Source organism: Urtica dioica, chromosome 2, assembly GCF_054948205.1.
Source record: "Urtica dioica subsp. dioica isolate 48M chromosome 2, U.dioica_male_clone48M_v1_H2, whole genome shotgun sequence".
NCBI lineage: Eukaryota > Viridiplantae > Streptophyta > Magnoliopsida > Rosales > Urticaceae > Urtica > Urtica dioica.
In genome coordinates this window covers 41861967-41878541 of record NC_142757.1, presented here as the reverse complement: position 1 = coordinate 41878541, position 16575 = coordinate 41861967, and the positions used below count along the sequence as shown (strand labels likewise).

The 16575-nt window shown below is 35.6% G+C and overlaps 1 protein-coding gene across 1 annotated transcript; it reads right to left on the bottom strand.

Moving 5' to 3' along the window:
- Positions 1 to 11109: 11109 nt before the first annotated feature.
- TRN2 (Tetraspanin family protein) lies at positions 11110 to 14131 on the bottom strand. Its single transcript, XM_089607981.1, has 2 exons — positions 13480 to 14131; positions 11110 to 11771 (listed from the first exon to the last, which is right to left on the bottom strand). The coding sequence occupies exons 1-2, from the start codon at positions 13975 to 13977 to the stop codon at positions 11460 to 11462; spliced, it is 810 nt and encodes a 269-aa protein (XP_089464107.1). The 5' UTR covers positions 13978 to 14131; the 3' UTR covers positions 11110 to 11459.
- Positions 14132 to 16575: the final 2444 nt, after the last annotated feature.

Here is a 16575-nt window from a genome sequence, read left to right as displayed (position 1 = left end):
CAACCACTTAGTCCAAAAGGTCAACTTTGAAAAACAATCACCCAAGGGGAGGCCTTGCCTTCATCGTCTCACTCTCGGACGTAGCTCATTGAGCAATGATCGAAGCAAAAACGCCTTAGAGTACTCCCATTTAAGAGATGGCCACAAGAGGGGCTCTTAGTCTCACGTTAATTGCTTCTTTCATTAGTGTTGGGGATCGTGGGTTACAAACAACAAGTTAACCCTCCCACTTAGTTTTTGGAGTTGGTACATCGACTCTTATAAGTTCGGAAACGGTTTTCCTAGTTATAGAGCGATAGAGCAGACAACTAGAAAAGAATCCTAGATTTCATGTTCAGAGCAGTGTTAGTGCATAAAGGCACAAGGTACATACTCGGATCTTTTCCTATTTTCTATTCGGGGAAAGTGCATGAGGGAAGTGTGAACTTCAACTCACTCGAACACTTGGAAATTTGAGATTACACATCTTTTTTATTTTCGGCTTGTCTACGAAGAGACCTCCCACTTAAATTTTCAAGAGCATATAGATTTTGAACATATGTGATATAGATATCGTTTTGAAAATTTTTTGAAAACTTATTTGATTTGGATGACAAAATATTTTCAAGTTTAAAAATGAAAACGGTTTTTCAAAAATCAAACTAGTTTTGTAAAAATCAATTTCAATTAAACTTTCAAAAATCAAAACATTTTAATCTTTCACATTATGTTTATAATCTTATAAAAAAATATTTTTTCTCAATAAAATTTTCTCATTAGAGTTCTATAACTCATGGTAGTGAGGGTGAAAATCCGAATTTCTAAAAAACAGGACTTTCGGAACAACCGCGCACCTCGGAGTAAAATCACCATAATTGGCGGCTCCAATGTCATTTTGAACCAAAACCGGTGGCATTGGAAAAAGGACAGACAGACCTTTAATTTGATTTAAGAATTATCAAATTTCGATTTCTGAGTAGAGAGTTAAACCACTTTTACTGCGGGTTTTACTCCAGCTCGAAGAAAACAAAAATAATTAAAGTTCGGTCTTTTAGTGCGTACAAAGAATCGAGTGTAACGGAACGTTTTAGGAAGTTGTTAAGGCTTTTATTTGTATTTTATTAACATGGTAATAACATGAAATAAAAAGAAATAACAACAAGCATAAAACGATTCAAGTAAATAAAAGAAACTAGCAAGACAATATAACTAGTCATAAAATTTACTCCAAATTTTCTCAAACTTAAAAACACGTTTTTTAATATAAAAAATTAAAAACTTTTAGAACTGATTCTAATGTGTTTTAATAACATCCCAAACTAATAGAAAATCAACATGATTTTTAATTTAAAGGCAAGAGCAATAAATTAAAAAAAAAATCTAAGAAAACAATTCTAACTTGTCACAAAATTAGGAAACTTTTGAAAACGATTTTCAAGCTCATAATTTTAAATACATATACAGGCATATCTTTGACCATAGCTCTGATACCATTTGTTGGAATTAATCTAGGGTTTAAGAAAAAGTTTAACGCTTCGGTAAGCGGCGGAATTTTAAAAATTTTCTTTTGACAAGTAAAACGATTTTACTAACCTAGACAAAGAGCAAGCACATGTAAATAAAAACAATTATGAGCATAAATAATTTACTAACCTTTTTAGAAGCTTGAACGTTGATGAGCCTTCGGAAGGTTGAAAACGTTCGTCTCCCTCGCAGCACGTCTCTCTTCTTTCCTCGCCAACTCGAGCAACCACGAAAGTTTATATCACTATAATCACTGGAGAAAATTAAGAATTAGTATGTGGGCACTTTTAAACACTACGACTCAAGAACAAGTCTCGAAGTCGAAGAGATAAACTCGCTAGGTCAAATGAGGACCTAGGTTCCAAAACAAAAACGAAAAAAACTTAGAGAGAGAGAAGGAGAGATGGGCGGCCAAGCTAGAGAGAGAAGCTCTCAATCTCTAAAACTTGGGATGAATGAAATGTGGAGAATGAAGGCTCTATTTATAGGAGAGGCTTTACCTTCAATAATGTAGTTTCCTATTCTATAGAATATAGCATATTCATGAGCAAATATTCCCTCCTTCTCCTTAGACGCACACGGCCAAATACCCTTCTAGAAGACTTGGATTTGTTTCCTCTTTTGCTTCCCTAGTTGGCGCCCACCTTGTTCCTCATAGAGGAAATTTGTTTCCTCTTTTTCTTTTGGCAAGTATCTTCATACATTAATGCACAAAATAAACTCTCTTTCACACTAAGGGCTGCACAAATTTTATCTCTCATTTCCTTGGGTTGGACGGCCAAAAGGCTTCTAGAATGCCTTTCTAGATTTTTCTTTACCTGTCCATGACAACATAAGAAAAGCCCATTTAGAATTTTCAAGTAAAATTCTATGAAATGAAATTAATTCACAAGGCCCTATGATCATATCATGGCCGAGTGTTATTAGTCATCATATGTCCATGTCAAAAAATTTATTGACATTCATTTCATGCCATGTCCAAAAAGACAAAATTACCCTTTTGACAATTTTCGTAAAACTTGTCTTGTTCTTGTTTTGACTTAACTTCTAGTTTAACTATTCCTACTCGATGTGATTTGTGACAGTGACCTCATGAATCAAAATGAACAAAGCTTGAGCTAAACACTTGGACTCAAAAGTTCACAAACCTTTTCCAAGTTTAGCTTAATGCCAACTGACTCCACTAAAGAGCTGACACTGAAAATCTCTCGGTTCAAATGAATTTATTTTCTACTCAAGAATTCGACTTAATTACGATGAGCGGATCCACTGAATATTATCTATAGTACCCTTCATGAATATCATCAGCTAGTCGGGATTTACTAAATTACCATTTTACCCTTCTAGCTGTTATTTCCTCAACTCCTTTGTCGCTTGTGAATAAGTTAGAAACAATGTATTGACGAGGAGCTAACAAGTCACATTGTTTTATCCAAAAGAGTCAGGACTCAATTTGGACACTGGCCAGTTCATTTATTCACACTCCAAGGAACAAAGCATGAGGTGACATACATTGCATTTCAGCAATCTTGTACATGAATTCCATATCCATGAGAACTTCACAAAGTTACTCATGACATTATTACAACTTAGTACTTCACCAATAGGCCCTGTTCAGAATCACATAGTGAGTTCGAACTCTGACTTTCTCAAATGAGAATACGTAAGCTGTGAAATGGCATTTCTCATTTCAGGATTAAGGTAAGCACGATGCAATTCATACGTAGTGACTTCGAGACATAAAAGGTTAAATGGTTTGTTCTTATTTTGTCTCTAGAAGTGCACTGGTCAACTCAGCACCTTCGGAAGATACCTAGATGAACTATAGACTCTCCAACTCTCAATGCCCCATAACCAGACTTCATAGATTATCCTAACAATCGTACTGAGGTCAATAGTCCTTTGACCCTTAGATTGCGAATATATCGTTTTAAGCAAACTACGAAGAGTCACTACCAGAAATTTGGCCTCTAACTACTGCCGAACGCCGTAGTCATTTTAAGTCGACTACAGTTTACCGACTGTCATCTATTGCACTGGAGTCTTATCTCTTTGATTATGACTCCAGTTTTTTGCCGTAGTGTATCTGTTTTATAAGACCGTACTTAAAATATATAACTACATTTTATAGATGTAGTCTTACTAGTCTCATCTATAAATACTACAGCGTTATGATGTAGTTATATATAACTCAATTACATAAGGAAAAAACACTACAGTTTTAACAAGTAGTCTTAATTGATTTAATTAGACAGACTACGGCGTTTTTGTGTCATCTATTGCATTGGAGTCTTATCTCTTTGCCTATAACTCCTGTCTTTTCTGTTGAAGACTACATTGTTTAGCTGTAGTTGTTCAAGTTGAGAGTTTATAAACACTACAGCTTTAAAGAGTAGTTATAATTAATTGAGTTGAACAGACTACTATGTTTTTGTGTCATCTATTGCACTGGAGTCTTATCTATTTTCCTACGACTCCAGTCTTTTATGTTGAAGACTACATTTTTTAATCGTAGTTTATACGTATGAAATTATATTTTAACAATAGACTCCATCTTATTTGTGTAGAGCAATTTTTTAATAAAAATATATATTTATATAAATATAAAATAAAAAACATTTATAATAAAATATAGAAAATAAATTAAAAATACAACAAAACAACATATAATATCCCACCGATTTTAATTATTTATAATTTAATATAGCAAATAAAAAATATTAAATACAATCTTATACCCAAATCTTAAACCAGTGCCATAAAAAAATACCAAGTCATGAATTACAATGAAAATTATACTTAAACCTATGACACTACAAAATCATTACAAGAAATAGATCATATAATCATAACAAAGTTCTTGTTTGCTACCTCAAGAGACCCGAGCGATCTGTCCAAGGCTGATCACAAGAGCCCGACACCAAGCGATCGAGGCGTGCCTGCAAACTTTGGCGCAGTTGCTATTTGACAACTTTGGATTCTTGAAGCGCTTACGAAGCTTATCATTCATTGCTTCAAGTGCTTCCAGTTTTCCGTTTCTCTCAAAATATGTGATGTGCTCATGGAGATATCTGCATATTTTATAAAGTTTGATCATCATGACTTTGTATCAGTTATACACAGTATAACAGTTTCATTTACCTGTCTTTTCTCATAATCGGACAGTGCCAAAGCCTTTGCCTCAAACACAAGGATCATATAATATAAAATTAAAGAAGAATCGTATGGCTTCAAATAAAGCATACAAATAAAGGGAAACCATTGTGGACCTCGAGTCGCTCTCAGAAGCGAACATATATTCGCACAGACAATATGAATCTGTAGTGAGTGGACGAAACTGAGCAGCTCTCCTTTGTCGCTGGACAAAACTGAAGCCATTGTTCTCAGCGCCACTGCTCGTTTCGTGTCGTGGTACAGTCGAATAAGACCTAGCTGCCTTGTCTCGCTGCTGAACTAGCCTCAACTAAATTCAAGTAACCTGGATGAAGGTGAGAGAGAGAGAGAGAGAGAGAGAGAGAGAGAGAGAGAGGTCAAACCAGATCCGTAATCAGGAGACCAAATAGAAAGGCAAAAACTCTCGCTGCTGGTTCTGGGATTGGAAGAGCTGCAAGGTTTTCAGGACTCTGCGCTGCCACCAAGGAGTCTGTATTGGAGCCGAGTGGCATCCTCTTGAGCAGAGCAAGGTCGCCACTTGTGGCTGGGACGGCCTCATCAAATACTGGTCAGTCACTCAATCATCAAATCCCATCATATGGTTTTGTTTGTTTCTCTGTTGTTCTCTCTAACATTGAGTGTTTTTTTTTTTTTTTGCTTTTTTCTGGTTCATGTCTTGCAGGGATTAGAAGAAAGAGGTTTCCTTATTTCTTTGGTAACAAGAACCAGTCAAAACATATATTCTTGGTGCATAGTAAACTAAACTTACAAGTTCATTTAAAAAAAAAAAAAAGTTACTGTCTAAAACGAGAAGAGTTCTCTACTTCAATTCCTTGTAAAAAACCAAGATCTGTACATTAATTATACACAAGTATCTAACGTAAGTAAGTTTCAAAAGCCATATCTAACTTATTATAACAAGTAAGCTAAAGAAAAAAAAGCTTGGCGAAACATTGCAAAATACTCTTGCCGTTGACAACTTGCAAAATCAGTAAAAGATAGTAATGATGAAACTCACAGAGAAGAAGAATGCTTCGGGATTTCGACTGGCTTCGGAGGAGTTATCAAATCGTGAGATTCGCCGGGAAATAACCGGTGGCGTTCCATTTTCGCAGCTGCACAATGGAAAACGGTCCCTGACCCAAACAGACACATTCACACACACACAGACCACACATAAATGTAGCCAACGAGTAAATCTAACAAGCATTTATTTATATAACCACAACGGAACATATTTCTCATGACCAAAACATAGAAAAGTTTATGAAAGTTCATATTTCACTACCTGATTCAGATCTGCAACAAAATAAACTACTCGTCACTTGTGAATTTCTTTTTCACGAAAAGACTTAAGTTGGTCATTTTATTTGCAAAACTTCTTGTTCTCCTTGCTTGTATCTAACTTGGATTAAGCTCCCGAGAGTTTTCTGCAATTGAAAATATGTTATCCGGGAACAAAACGCACCAAGACAACACTTCATCCATAATTTCTTTTTCATTAGAAAAAAAACACTCCAGCCATAATGATCAAACACAGCAAATGGGTACACAATACACTGCTACTTATACACACACTCACCCACACACACACACTGATTCATTTACACACAGACAGACACTCAAATACACTGAACACATACACACAAACAATCACATACCACATTTGGAGAGATTACTTACACAGGGCTGAGAAAAATCTCAGGGACGAGGTGGAACTCCATTACTGCTTGCCTGAAACCCAATTTTCATATCAATAATGCTCATACAAAAACAAATAAAATTAATGGCTCTTATATTATACCTTTATAGTTGACTCTTATGGGAGAGAGTATTCACTTGCACAATCACAAAACAAGGCAAAAGCTATGAAGCTAAGAAGAACAGAGTGGTCATAGTGACACGTCGAGGCCTCGCAACTTGCGCCCGCACCGATGTTGCGCCTCTCGCAGCGTTAAAGTTCCTTGACACGCCAAAAATAGGGCAGCCTTCTTCGCCGCGTCGCTGAACCCGAGCAAATCCTCGATGCTTGTCCGCGACTCACCGGAACCTTCTTTGACGTCTCCTCGCACCTATGGTACACAATGCAAATGGTTTACACTTAATGTGACATCATAAATCCAGTCTTAGTCATTCAACCAAGGCTCTCTAAACACATTATTGAAGATAAAAACATTATATTACTTTTGAGTACTCAGAACATGTTGATGCAGTCTGTTTGAAACCTAATTCTCACGTGATGCACTGACTTAACAAAAATTGTTTTCATAAATTTAAGGGTGTGACGTAGAGGGTGGTGAAGAGTCACAGAAAAATTACCGATGAGCTCGTGCAGCGTTCGGCAGTGGTCGCAATTCTCTGGTAGCAGACAACGGCTCGGGACAGCTAGGAAAGCCTGAAACCTTTAATAGAGCACGAGAAGGAAAAACTCAACAATCAATCCATCGTATATAATTCCAAAATCAGAGACTACGACATCATAGAAGATATATATTATTTCAGCTCCAACAAACAATAGTCGTCACAAAATAAGCAAGACAAGTTTTATATTCAGATTTCAAATCCCAATTTCCAACTCTGAAATTCGAGACACAGAAAAAAGAAATCAGAGGTCCTTGCCTTGCTGTGAGATCCGGCGAGCTGCCTTTATGTCTTGGGTCAACTTTTCTTCTTCTTAAACTCTGATTCACGACGCCAAATTCTTCGAGTACGAACCCACACCAAATCACCATGAGATCTCTTCGAGAAGCATCAAAATTCTGAACATTACATAATAAAAAAAAACAGAGTTTGACAATGCAATACATCACTACTATCAATTCAACAACTACACGAAATTGCAATACAACGAATCATTAATGTGAGAATTATTCTAAAACCTTAGGATTGAATGGTTCAGCTCCTCCAGATCCACAACGCACCCTTTTATCCTCACCATCATGTCCTGGCTTCTCAGCAAAAATACTTCAAGAATCCAACCATATCTGCAAAAAAGAAATAAAAATAACATCTTAAGGCTTTCACTTCGCATATCTCAGTTTCAGTCAATTGGATCCACAAAACCCCCAATTTAAACATTAAAATTCGAATCAAAATTTTCTCAACTACAAAACAAAGTCAGAAATAAAACCCCAAATCTTACAAAAGCATTTTATCAAACACCTACTGAGCAATATGCATTCAATCAGATTAATAAGAAAAACCTGGACTCATTCTACCAAATTTATCAATTGATTCCTTGCCTATCTCTTCAATATGCAAAACAGTCACAATAAAAATAAAAATAAAAATAAAAAAGAGAAATGTAGACCAAGATTGAGCGCTCATAGAGACTTATGGTAATTGGTATTCCATTTTTGTGGAGGAGCAGAGAAGAGGATGCACAACTGAGCTCAGTTTGTGATTCGAAACCCTAAATCAAAGATTTTGATTCATGGTACGAAACCATCAACAACAACTGATTTAGGTCAAATGGGATTTTTTTAGAGAGCTTACAAAGATAAAGAGAATGTTGAAATGAGATATATATAGACATTGAGATAGATAGAGAGTAATGAGAACGAGGGACTTACCTTCGTGGCGCCAAACTGAGACGAAGAGTTGACGACTGGAGACAAGGAGCGCCGAGAAAGAACATATATGAGGAGAAGTTAGTTTGGTGGTGGTAGCGGCAAGGGACGAATAGATTTCATAGAGAGATACAATGTCGATGATGAAGAAAATAAAAGAGGGTTGCAAAAAAGCACAGAGATGTTGAAAATGATTTGGCGTTGTGAGGCATTTGTTGCGAAATTGGGGGCTTTTGGTTTAACGATGGCGGTGCTGCGTGGTGGCTTACGTGGTGGTTGTTGCAATTTAAGAGCTAGGCACAGATAGAGAAATGGAGAGATGGTGTCTGAGATAGAAAGAAAAGATACACGAAGATGAAAGAAAGAGTCTATTTTCAATACTTGGTAGATTTTAGTTTATTTTCATCTACCGCCCAAATCAATTTGTCATTGAGAAATTTCCCTCCAATATGAAATGTGGGAAATTTTTAATTTTTGGAATTTTTTTTTTAGTGTTATTACTATTTCTTTAGATTAGACTGTAGTGAATATATGTCATATTTTAGTGGGAAATTTCCCTCCATTCTAAAATGGTGAAATTTTGGTAATTTTTAATTTTTTGAGTATTACCACTACTTTCTTATATTGGTTGTAGTGAAAATTACTCCATTAACTACAGTTTTATATTCGACTAGAGTCTAATAACGACAAAAAAAAGGGTGACCGTAGTCTGTCTTAAAAGACTCCATTAAAAGGCTAAACTAGAGTTAAAAAAATAAAAAAACTGTAGTTGTATCCTATATTTCTGGTAGTGAGTTTGTTCATGCAAATCTACATTTGTCTCTTCGTAAGTTGTTAAGTTTGTTTATGTACTAAAGACTAATGTTTTATCATAAAGCTTCAAACAGGCAAGGAAGAATGAATGAACGTTTCAACTTTTTATTAATGAATAAGCAATTACAAGCAAGAGTCTTCGTGAGACTTTATTACATCAAATGTACAAAATAAAGACTACAACTCTTCTTGTGGGCACAATTGGCAACACATTTGTCGAGGCCCGTGAGGTCTCATTTGACGCGCTCCAAACAAGAAAGAGGGGTCTCATTCATCGTCCAATGCCTAAAAATACTACCATCGACACACAAACTTGGTAACGAATTTTTGAGTACTAAAACACTGCTTGAAGGTCTACTGAAGCTTGTTTCACTCAAAATTCACTCTAAACGCTCCAAAACCTCACAATCAATCCATCTCAACCCTACTAATGCTGACCGTCAGAGAAGTAATCAGAGGCACCGTCTTTGTGTCCCTTTAAAGTTCACCTTCGCTTCGTCCTATTTCAGGTAATTTGACGAACATGTTTCCCGATCATTCGGGAAGAGGAAGCCGGATCCTCAGGTCTAAAGCATCCCCGGCTCGAGCACGATCACTTGGTACGGCCTTTAATCGAACCTCTCGGGATGTTAAATAGTTGTCCAAAAATGAGTGACACACAACTACTTTATTACTAGTTAGTCCAAAATTAGTTACGATTGTAATCGTATATGTACACAAATGAGCAATTGCTTTGGTCAATCTTCATCTTATTCGTTTCTCCACTATTACCAATTTAAAATTAGAAAATAAAACTTTTCTAACCACCAATATGACTAATGAAAGCCACGTCATCAATTGTGGCTATGTTTGAAACTTAGTTGAAACGTTGTTGACTAGATTTCAATTTCCACATTTCAAGTTGTTTAGTTCGTGTAATTTTTCAAAAATTTTATTATTTGCTTTTTTATTTTATTTTTTTCTTTATTTTTTATTTCTTATCTGTTATTCGTTATTTCTTTTACTTATTATTTTACTTAGTATTACTATTATCAATATTTCATTATTTATATATATAATATATATATATGATAATACCTATTTATATGTATATATCTACATGTAATATATGATATAGTATTACTTATTATTTTACTTAGTGTATATATATATATATATATATATATATATATATATATATATATATATATATTCCTATATATAAATATAGTTGTCATAATTTTAATTTTAGTTTTTATATGTAAGAGAAAAAATCAAGCTTTTGAATATATATTTATATATATACATATAAGTATCATAATTTTTTTATAATTTGTTAAAATATATTATAAACTAGATCATTGATTCATTGTATGTAAATAGAAAATCAATAATATTTGAGTTTATATTAAAAATTAGTAGAATTTGCATATTATTTATTAGTTGTAGTGTGTATTTTGAATTTATTTATTATCTTGAATACGTAGAATTTGATAACTATTTTATCATACTAATAAATAAATAAAAACTATTTTAAAATTATATTTTGTTATAGGATTTTCGTCGATATATCCGTCGGTAGTTGATATGTTATCGATACAATAGGTAGTCGGTATTAAAAATTTTATAAGATAACAATCGAGATATCCGTCGATAATCGATATATATATATAAAATAAAAATAAATCAGAACCACGATATTGATATATCCATACTTTGATCTTTGGGTATGCCTTGATTCAGGCAAAAAAAAAATGATACTTTCTCGAGCTCGACCCCAACACCCTCCAAGTCCCAACCAAAGTTGTTTGTCAGAATAATTGAACACTGCCCAATGTGGGGGCACCATTTTACTTTCAAAATGTCACAATGCAGCTTTCGGTGGTCTCCGGAAAACACGTTCACATTGTCCACAACAACAACAATACACAAATATCGAGATAACCATTCTCACATTTTCACAATCATCATACATATATCCCCACATCGATTTTTGCTCTTTTGTTGAACTTCCCCATTTAACACGATAAGAGCAAGACTAATCAATTTACGACCATACACCCACCCTTTTGTACGTATGTTAAAGAAGACGAAGAAAAAATCCAGTAAATTCGAAAAACCCCTAAATAATCACAACATCCAATAACATTAAAAGAGAAATTAAGAAATTAGAAATTACGTGTAACCCTGCTTGTACATTCGGAAGATATCCATTCCCACATTTCACAATCACCATACATATGCCCACGTCCATTAATTTCCTTTTTTTTACCACGATCATACACCCACACACCCTTTTGTACGTATGTTAAAGAAGACGAAGAAGAAAACAAATAAATCCGAAAAGAACCCCTGAAATCTTGACATCCAATAAAATGAAAGGTAAAAAAAAAAAAAAAAAAAGAGAAATTAGGAAAAGCAATAATGGGGCAATGAATGAGGCTAGGTGTAACCCTGCTTGTATTTTCGGAAGAGATCCTCGGTTTTGGCGTTCCTGAAGGCGCAGCAGCCGAGGAAGTAGACAATGACGAGGGCGACGAGGGTGATGAGGAGGACGATGTTTGCACGGCGCCACTCACGGCGCAGGTTCGCGAGGAGGCCGGCCTTGCACGAGTCGCAGCCGAAGCAGAGCTGAGTCTGGTCGTTGCTCCACGCCAGGCAGTCCATGTCCGCCGCGTTGTTTATGGGGCTGATCCAGTACGTCGGGTTCACGAACGTGTACCCGCACTGCGTTGGAGGCTTGCAACACCCTGACTGTTCATCCAATTGTTTTTAGAAGACTATATATGCTTTTAGGGACAAGTTCATTGTGGCTTGATATTCAAACATATATAGAGTTTAGCATTATACCAGTAATAAAGAAATAATAGAGTTTGGCATTTCTAAGCTCACTCTATTTTCTAATTCCATTTAGAAGAAATGAACAGCAAAATTTACAAAAACTTGTTTGCGAATATTTTATATTAATAAAGTGATAAACAAAATTGGTTACAAACTTACAAGTTACATGTAGATAATTGGATTAGAGTTTAGAGACAATATATATGCTTTGGGGTTGATATTCAAACATATATAGAGTTTAGCATTATCTCAGTAATAAAGAAATAATAGAGTTTGGCATTTCTAAGATCACTCTATTTTCTAATTTAATTTAGAAGAAATGAATAGCAAAATTACAAAAATTTGATGGTTAATATTACATATTAATAAAGTGATAAATAAAATTGGTTATAAGCTTACAAGTTACAGTAGATAATTGGATTAGAGTTTAGAGACAACATAATTTGATTTGACGAGTGTAAACATAAAGTTTATAATAACAACATCCTTTACTCTTACAAAAGAAAAACGAATAGCATATCAGTAATATTATCTTCGTGATGGAACGAAAGGAGCACTTACGTGGCTATTGTGCTGTAAAGGTTGTTTAGTTCTTTACTTGAAAAGCTTATTTTATTTTAGTATTCTCTATTTGCTTTTACATAGATGCTCGATTTAGGCTCTAAAAGAGCATCATTTTAAAGTTGGACATTTTCAAACTCAATTTCATTTTCTCCTCATTAACATTGAAACTTTAAATTCATTATTAAAGATTTATAAAAAAAAAAATCAGTATCCAAGAAACTCCAAAATCATTAATAAATATTACTTGTTAAATTATTATCATATTCGATATATTTTTTTTTTTAATGTTGGTGTTACAAATATGTTTATTCTATACAAAATATAGTAATGTGTGGGCGATAAAACATCGTTTAATTTGACAAATATTGTACTTAAAGTGTAAGGTAGGTGTGCATTAAAACTGGCTCACGATGGAAATAAAGTTGTAGAAGGAATTGAAATTGTAGTCCTTTTTTTGGGGGGTCCGGAAATTAAGATGAAAAGTTAAACAATTATCTGCCTTGATTTTAAATCTTAGTTCAAATTTCAACCCCAAAAAAAGGGAAAAACGATTCAGGCTATATCATTACGATTTTTCAGACATATATCTGTGAAATTCAAACACATTGTACCGTACCTGCATAGTAATAGACTAATAGCTATCTTTCAATGTAAATATATATATTCTCTCTTACAAAAAGAAAATACTATAAAAAGTAAACAAAATTTAAAAACAGTAGATCTAATGAAATGTAGTGAATGGTCCGAAAACGATTTCGATAATGTACACAATAACCAGTAACCAAAATATCTCAAAAATAAAAAAATAAAAAAATAAAAAATAAAAAAATAAAAAAATAAAAATTAAACAATAACCGAAAATAGTCACAGCTTGATATTTGTTAAGTCACAGCTTGATATTTGTTAGGAACCAGGCTAAACAATTTCATCAATCTCTAAAATATCTTAAAATTACACTAATTTTTCAAGGAACATAAAAAACTTCATCATACAAAGATTTAAAAGTAAAATAAACTAATACACACTAAAGCAAAGTAATATTCTCTACATTACATACCTGTAACGGAGAAATATGAGCATTGAAGAAGTCCTGAGCCATACGATAGCTCTGATTCAGCTCTGCGCACATGGAGGTCGAGCTAAGACAAGCCCTAATCCCATCCCACTTATACGAGCTCTTCACACGCCTTCTCAGCCACCCTGAGAAGTCGTCGAGCCGATACTCAAGGTAAGCCCGGCTCGGCTCGATTTGTCCCGAGCCGCGAACAGTGACGGCGAAGACGAAGCCGACGAGAGAGCCGAGGAGGACGATAAGCACGAGCATTGCGACGAGGTAAGCGATTAGGAGGCATGGGATTCTCCAGAAGGCTCCGACGAAGCCGGCGAGAGCGACGAGGAGGATGAGGACTCCGAGAATTATGACCGGCCATTGTAGGATCTTCACGCACGCGTTGTCGGGCTCGGTGGTCAGCCATATTCCGGCCCCGATTATGGGGATCGAGAGCAGCACTGCTACGAAGTTTATGCCTCCAATTACGTTGTTGCTCAGAGCCATTGTCGTTGGTGTTTTTTTTTTTTTTTTGGCTGAAGATATAGGGTTTTTATGTTTTTGTTTTATTTTAAAGAGTGTGGTTTTGTGTTTGTTTGTGTGTGTGAAGAGGGTTGATGATTGAGGTTGAAAAAAAGGGTACAAGTGAATAATGTCTAGGTAATAATGATGATGATAATAATAATAACATATAATAAAAGAAAAGGAAAGCTTAGTACTGATCTGAAAGATATTCAAAAAATAATAAATGTTATGCGTATTCATTGCATTATTTTGTAAATATTAGATTCACGTTGTGTTCTGGCACATATCTGAAGTGTAGAATGTGACTGAAATACTGAAAGAAAAAAAAAATACTAGAGATAGAGTTTTATTTTGCTTTGTGTTGTAGTTGGCATGTTTTAAGACGACATACTACCCTTTCTTTATAATATCTACGTGGATCAAATCCGATCCTTTGATTTAAATAGTGTCACATTAAAGTGAAAGATTAAAAAACAAAATTACGAGATGATGCTGATAAAATGAACCAGGGCAAGGAAAGAACGAGAAAATATTAACAAAACAAAACAACAAAGAACGATTCAACTTCAAAATCCAAAAAAAAATCAGCGCCAATTATATAACAAAAATTCATTCTGAAAATAATACGTACAAACAATCTAAATGCAAAAACGACGTAAAACCATAAGACCCTTCTCACCAAAGACCTAAAACCGTATGACATCTCTGTCAAAATATTCAAAATCAGAGGATTTCTTCGCCAAAATCTTCGAAACCGGAGAATCTCTCTGCCAAATGTCCATGACTTTGCACACTCAAAACTTTCCCCTCATTTTTCACCAAAATGAGATCCAATTTTCAAGGAAACAAAAAACTCTCAAAACTCACAAAAGTTCTCAAAGCACTCAAAAGATCGGAAAATACCAAGAAAAATAAAAAGACAAATACAGATAGAAGAGAAGAAGAAATCAAGACCAAGAGAAGAATCTGACGAGAAGACGAAAAACCCGACGAGATACGATGAAGAATCTGACGAGAAGACGAGAAGAACATAATCACCAATCCGAAGAACTCTCAAGAGGAAGTAAGCCTTCACCACTCTTTCGAAATCCGAGGAAACGTGACCCCGACAACATGAGATCGAGACACGTTGCAAGCTCGCACCCCGACGTGTGTCCCGTACATGTTATCAGTGAAATCGCATTAACATTTTGGCGGTAGAAGGAGGAGGAGCTTCGATGACTAATTGGCGAAGAGACGACGAGTCATCATGATACCAAGGCCACCAGAATCAAAACTAGGCCAAATTCTCTAGTTATTTTTCTCTCATAAAATCACATTTGAGACCAAACAAAGAGAACCAAAACAAGGTTACCAAACTCATATAATATCACACAAAAAAGAGAAAATGAGAAAACCAAACACAAAAGAGGAATAATCTACTTCCATTCTCTCTAGAATGAGAGAAGAAATGTCCACTCTCTCAAAAACCTCTCAAAAACCAAGGCTATCCAAGCCAAATTACATTCCCTCTATAAAAGTATTCATGAACTTGAGAAATTGATTATCATGTTCTTCACTTAATGAGAGGAATATTGCACAACCACACTTAAATTCTACTTGAGTTCTCATCCCTCACGATTCAAAGATTCCTCTAAAACTCTTGGACGATTTGGCCCTTGTCCTAAACTTCTTTGAGCCATTTGGAATATCATAGAGTGATTTTGGGTCCATCTAATACTAGACACGTAACTATTCTAGTCACACCATGTATCTTCAAATGTTAAATCCAAAAAAAGGCTTAACATTTTGGCGCTAGAATGATGGGATCCTGAAAACAACCACGGGCTCTCCACCAACAACTCTTTTTCTCTTGTTAAGGAAAACTTAAAAAACAACCCAAAAAATTCCACTTAAAGACGCAAAGAGATCTTCACGAGATATCTAACCGCTTAGTCGTGTCTCTGAAGATGCCATCGAGAAGCACGTGGCCGAAAATCCACAACGAGTTCTTGGTCGAAGAAACATCGCAAAGTCTTTGGCCGGCTTGCCACCGCGAAGTCCCGCGCCCTGATGAGCTTTTGGCCAAAGAGGCACCGCAAAATTCTTTGTTGGCGTGTCACCACGAAGCCTTTGGCAGCACGCCACCGTGAAGCCCGTGCAACAACGAGCCTTTGGCTAGAAAGCCACGACGAATCTTTGATCGGCAGGAACACCACGGGGCACCGCGCCATGATGAGCTCTTGGCGGTGAGCCACAAGAGCAGGTTCTCGCATGAATGCTCACACACCTCTCAGCAATACGAAAAATCCCGCGAAGAGAAGTCAATACCTTCGACGAGACGAGGAACCCCACGCGAACAAGGTCCCCACACAAAAGCTCTAAGACGTCCACACGACACGCCAAGGGACTTGCGGCGACAAAATCCTATCCAAGACACAAGACTAAAAGAATAGCCAAAAGGATAACAATAAGACTCCAAAACAAAAGCACGTACTCGCCAAATAAGCATCCTGCAAGCGAGACATTAAAAACAACTTTAAGACAAGTCAATGATCGGCAAGAGTTGAAAGACATCTTACGATGCGGGAGAGGACAAGA

Excerpts from the sequence above, each read along its gene's own strand:
- TRN2 (XM_089607981.1), bottom strand. The coding sequence starts at position 13,977 with ATGGCTCTGAGCAACAACGTAATTGGAGGCATAAACTTCGTAGCAGTG. Across the intron at positions 11,772-13,479 it reads CTCATATTTCTCCGTTACAG|TCAGGGTGTTGCAAGCCTCC; the intron begins GTATGTAATGTA and ends TTGGATGAACAG.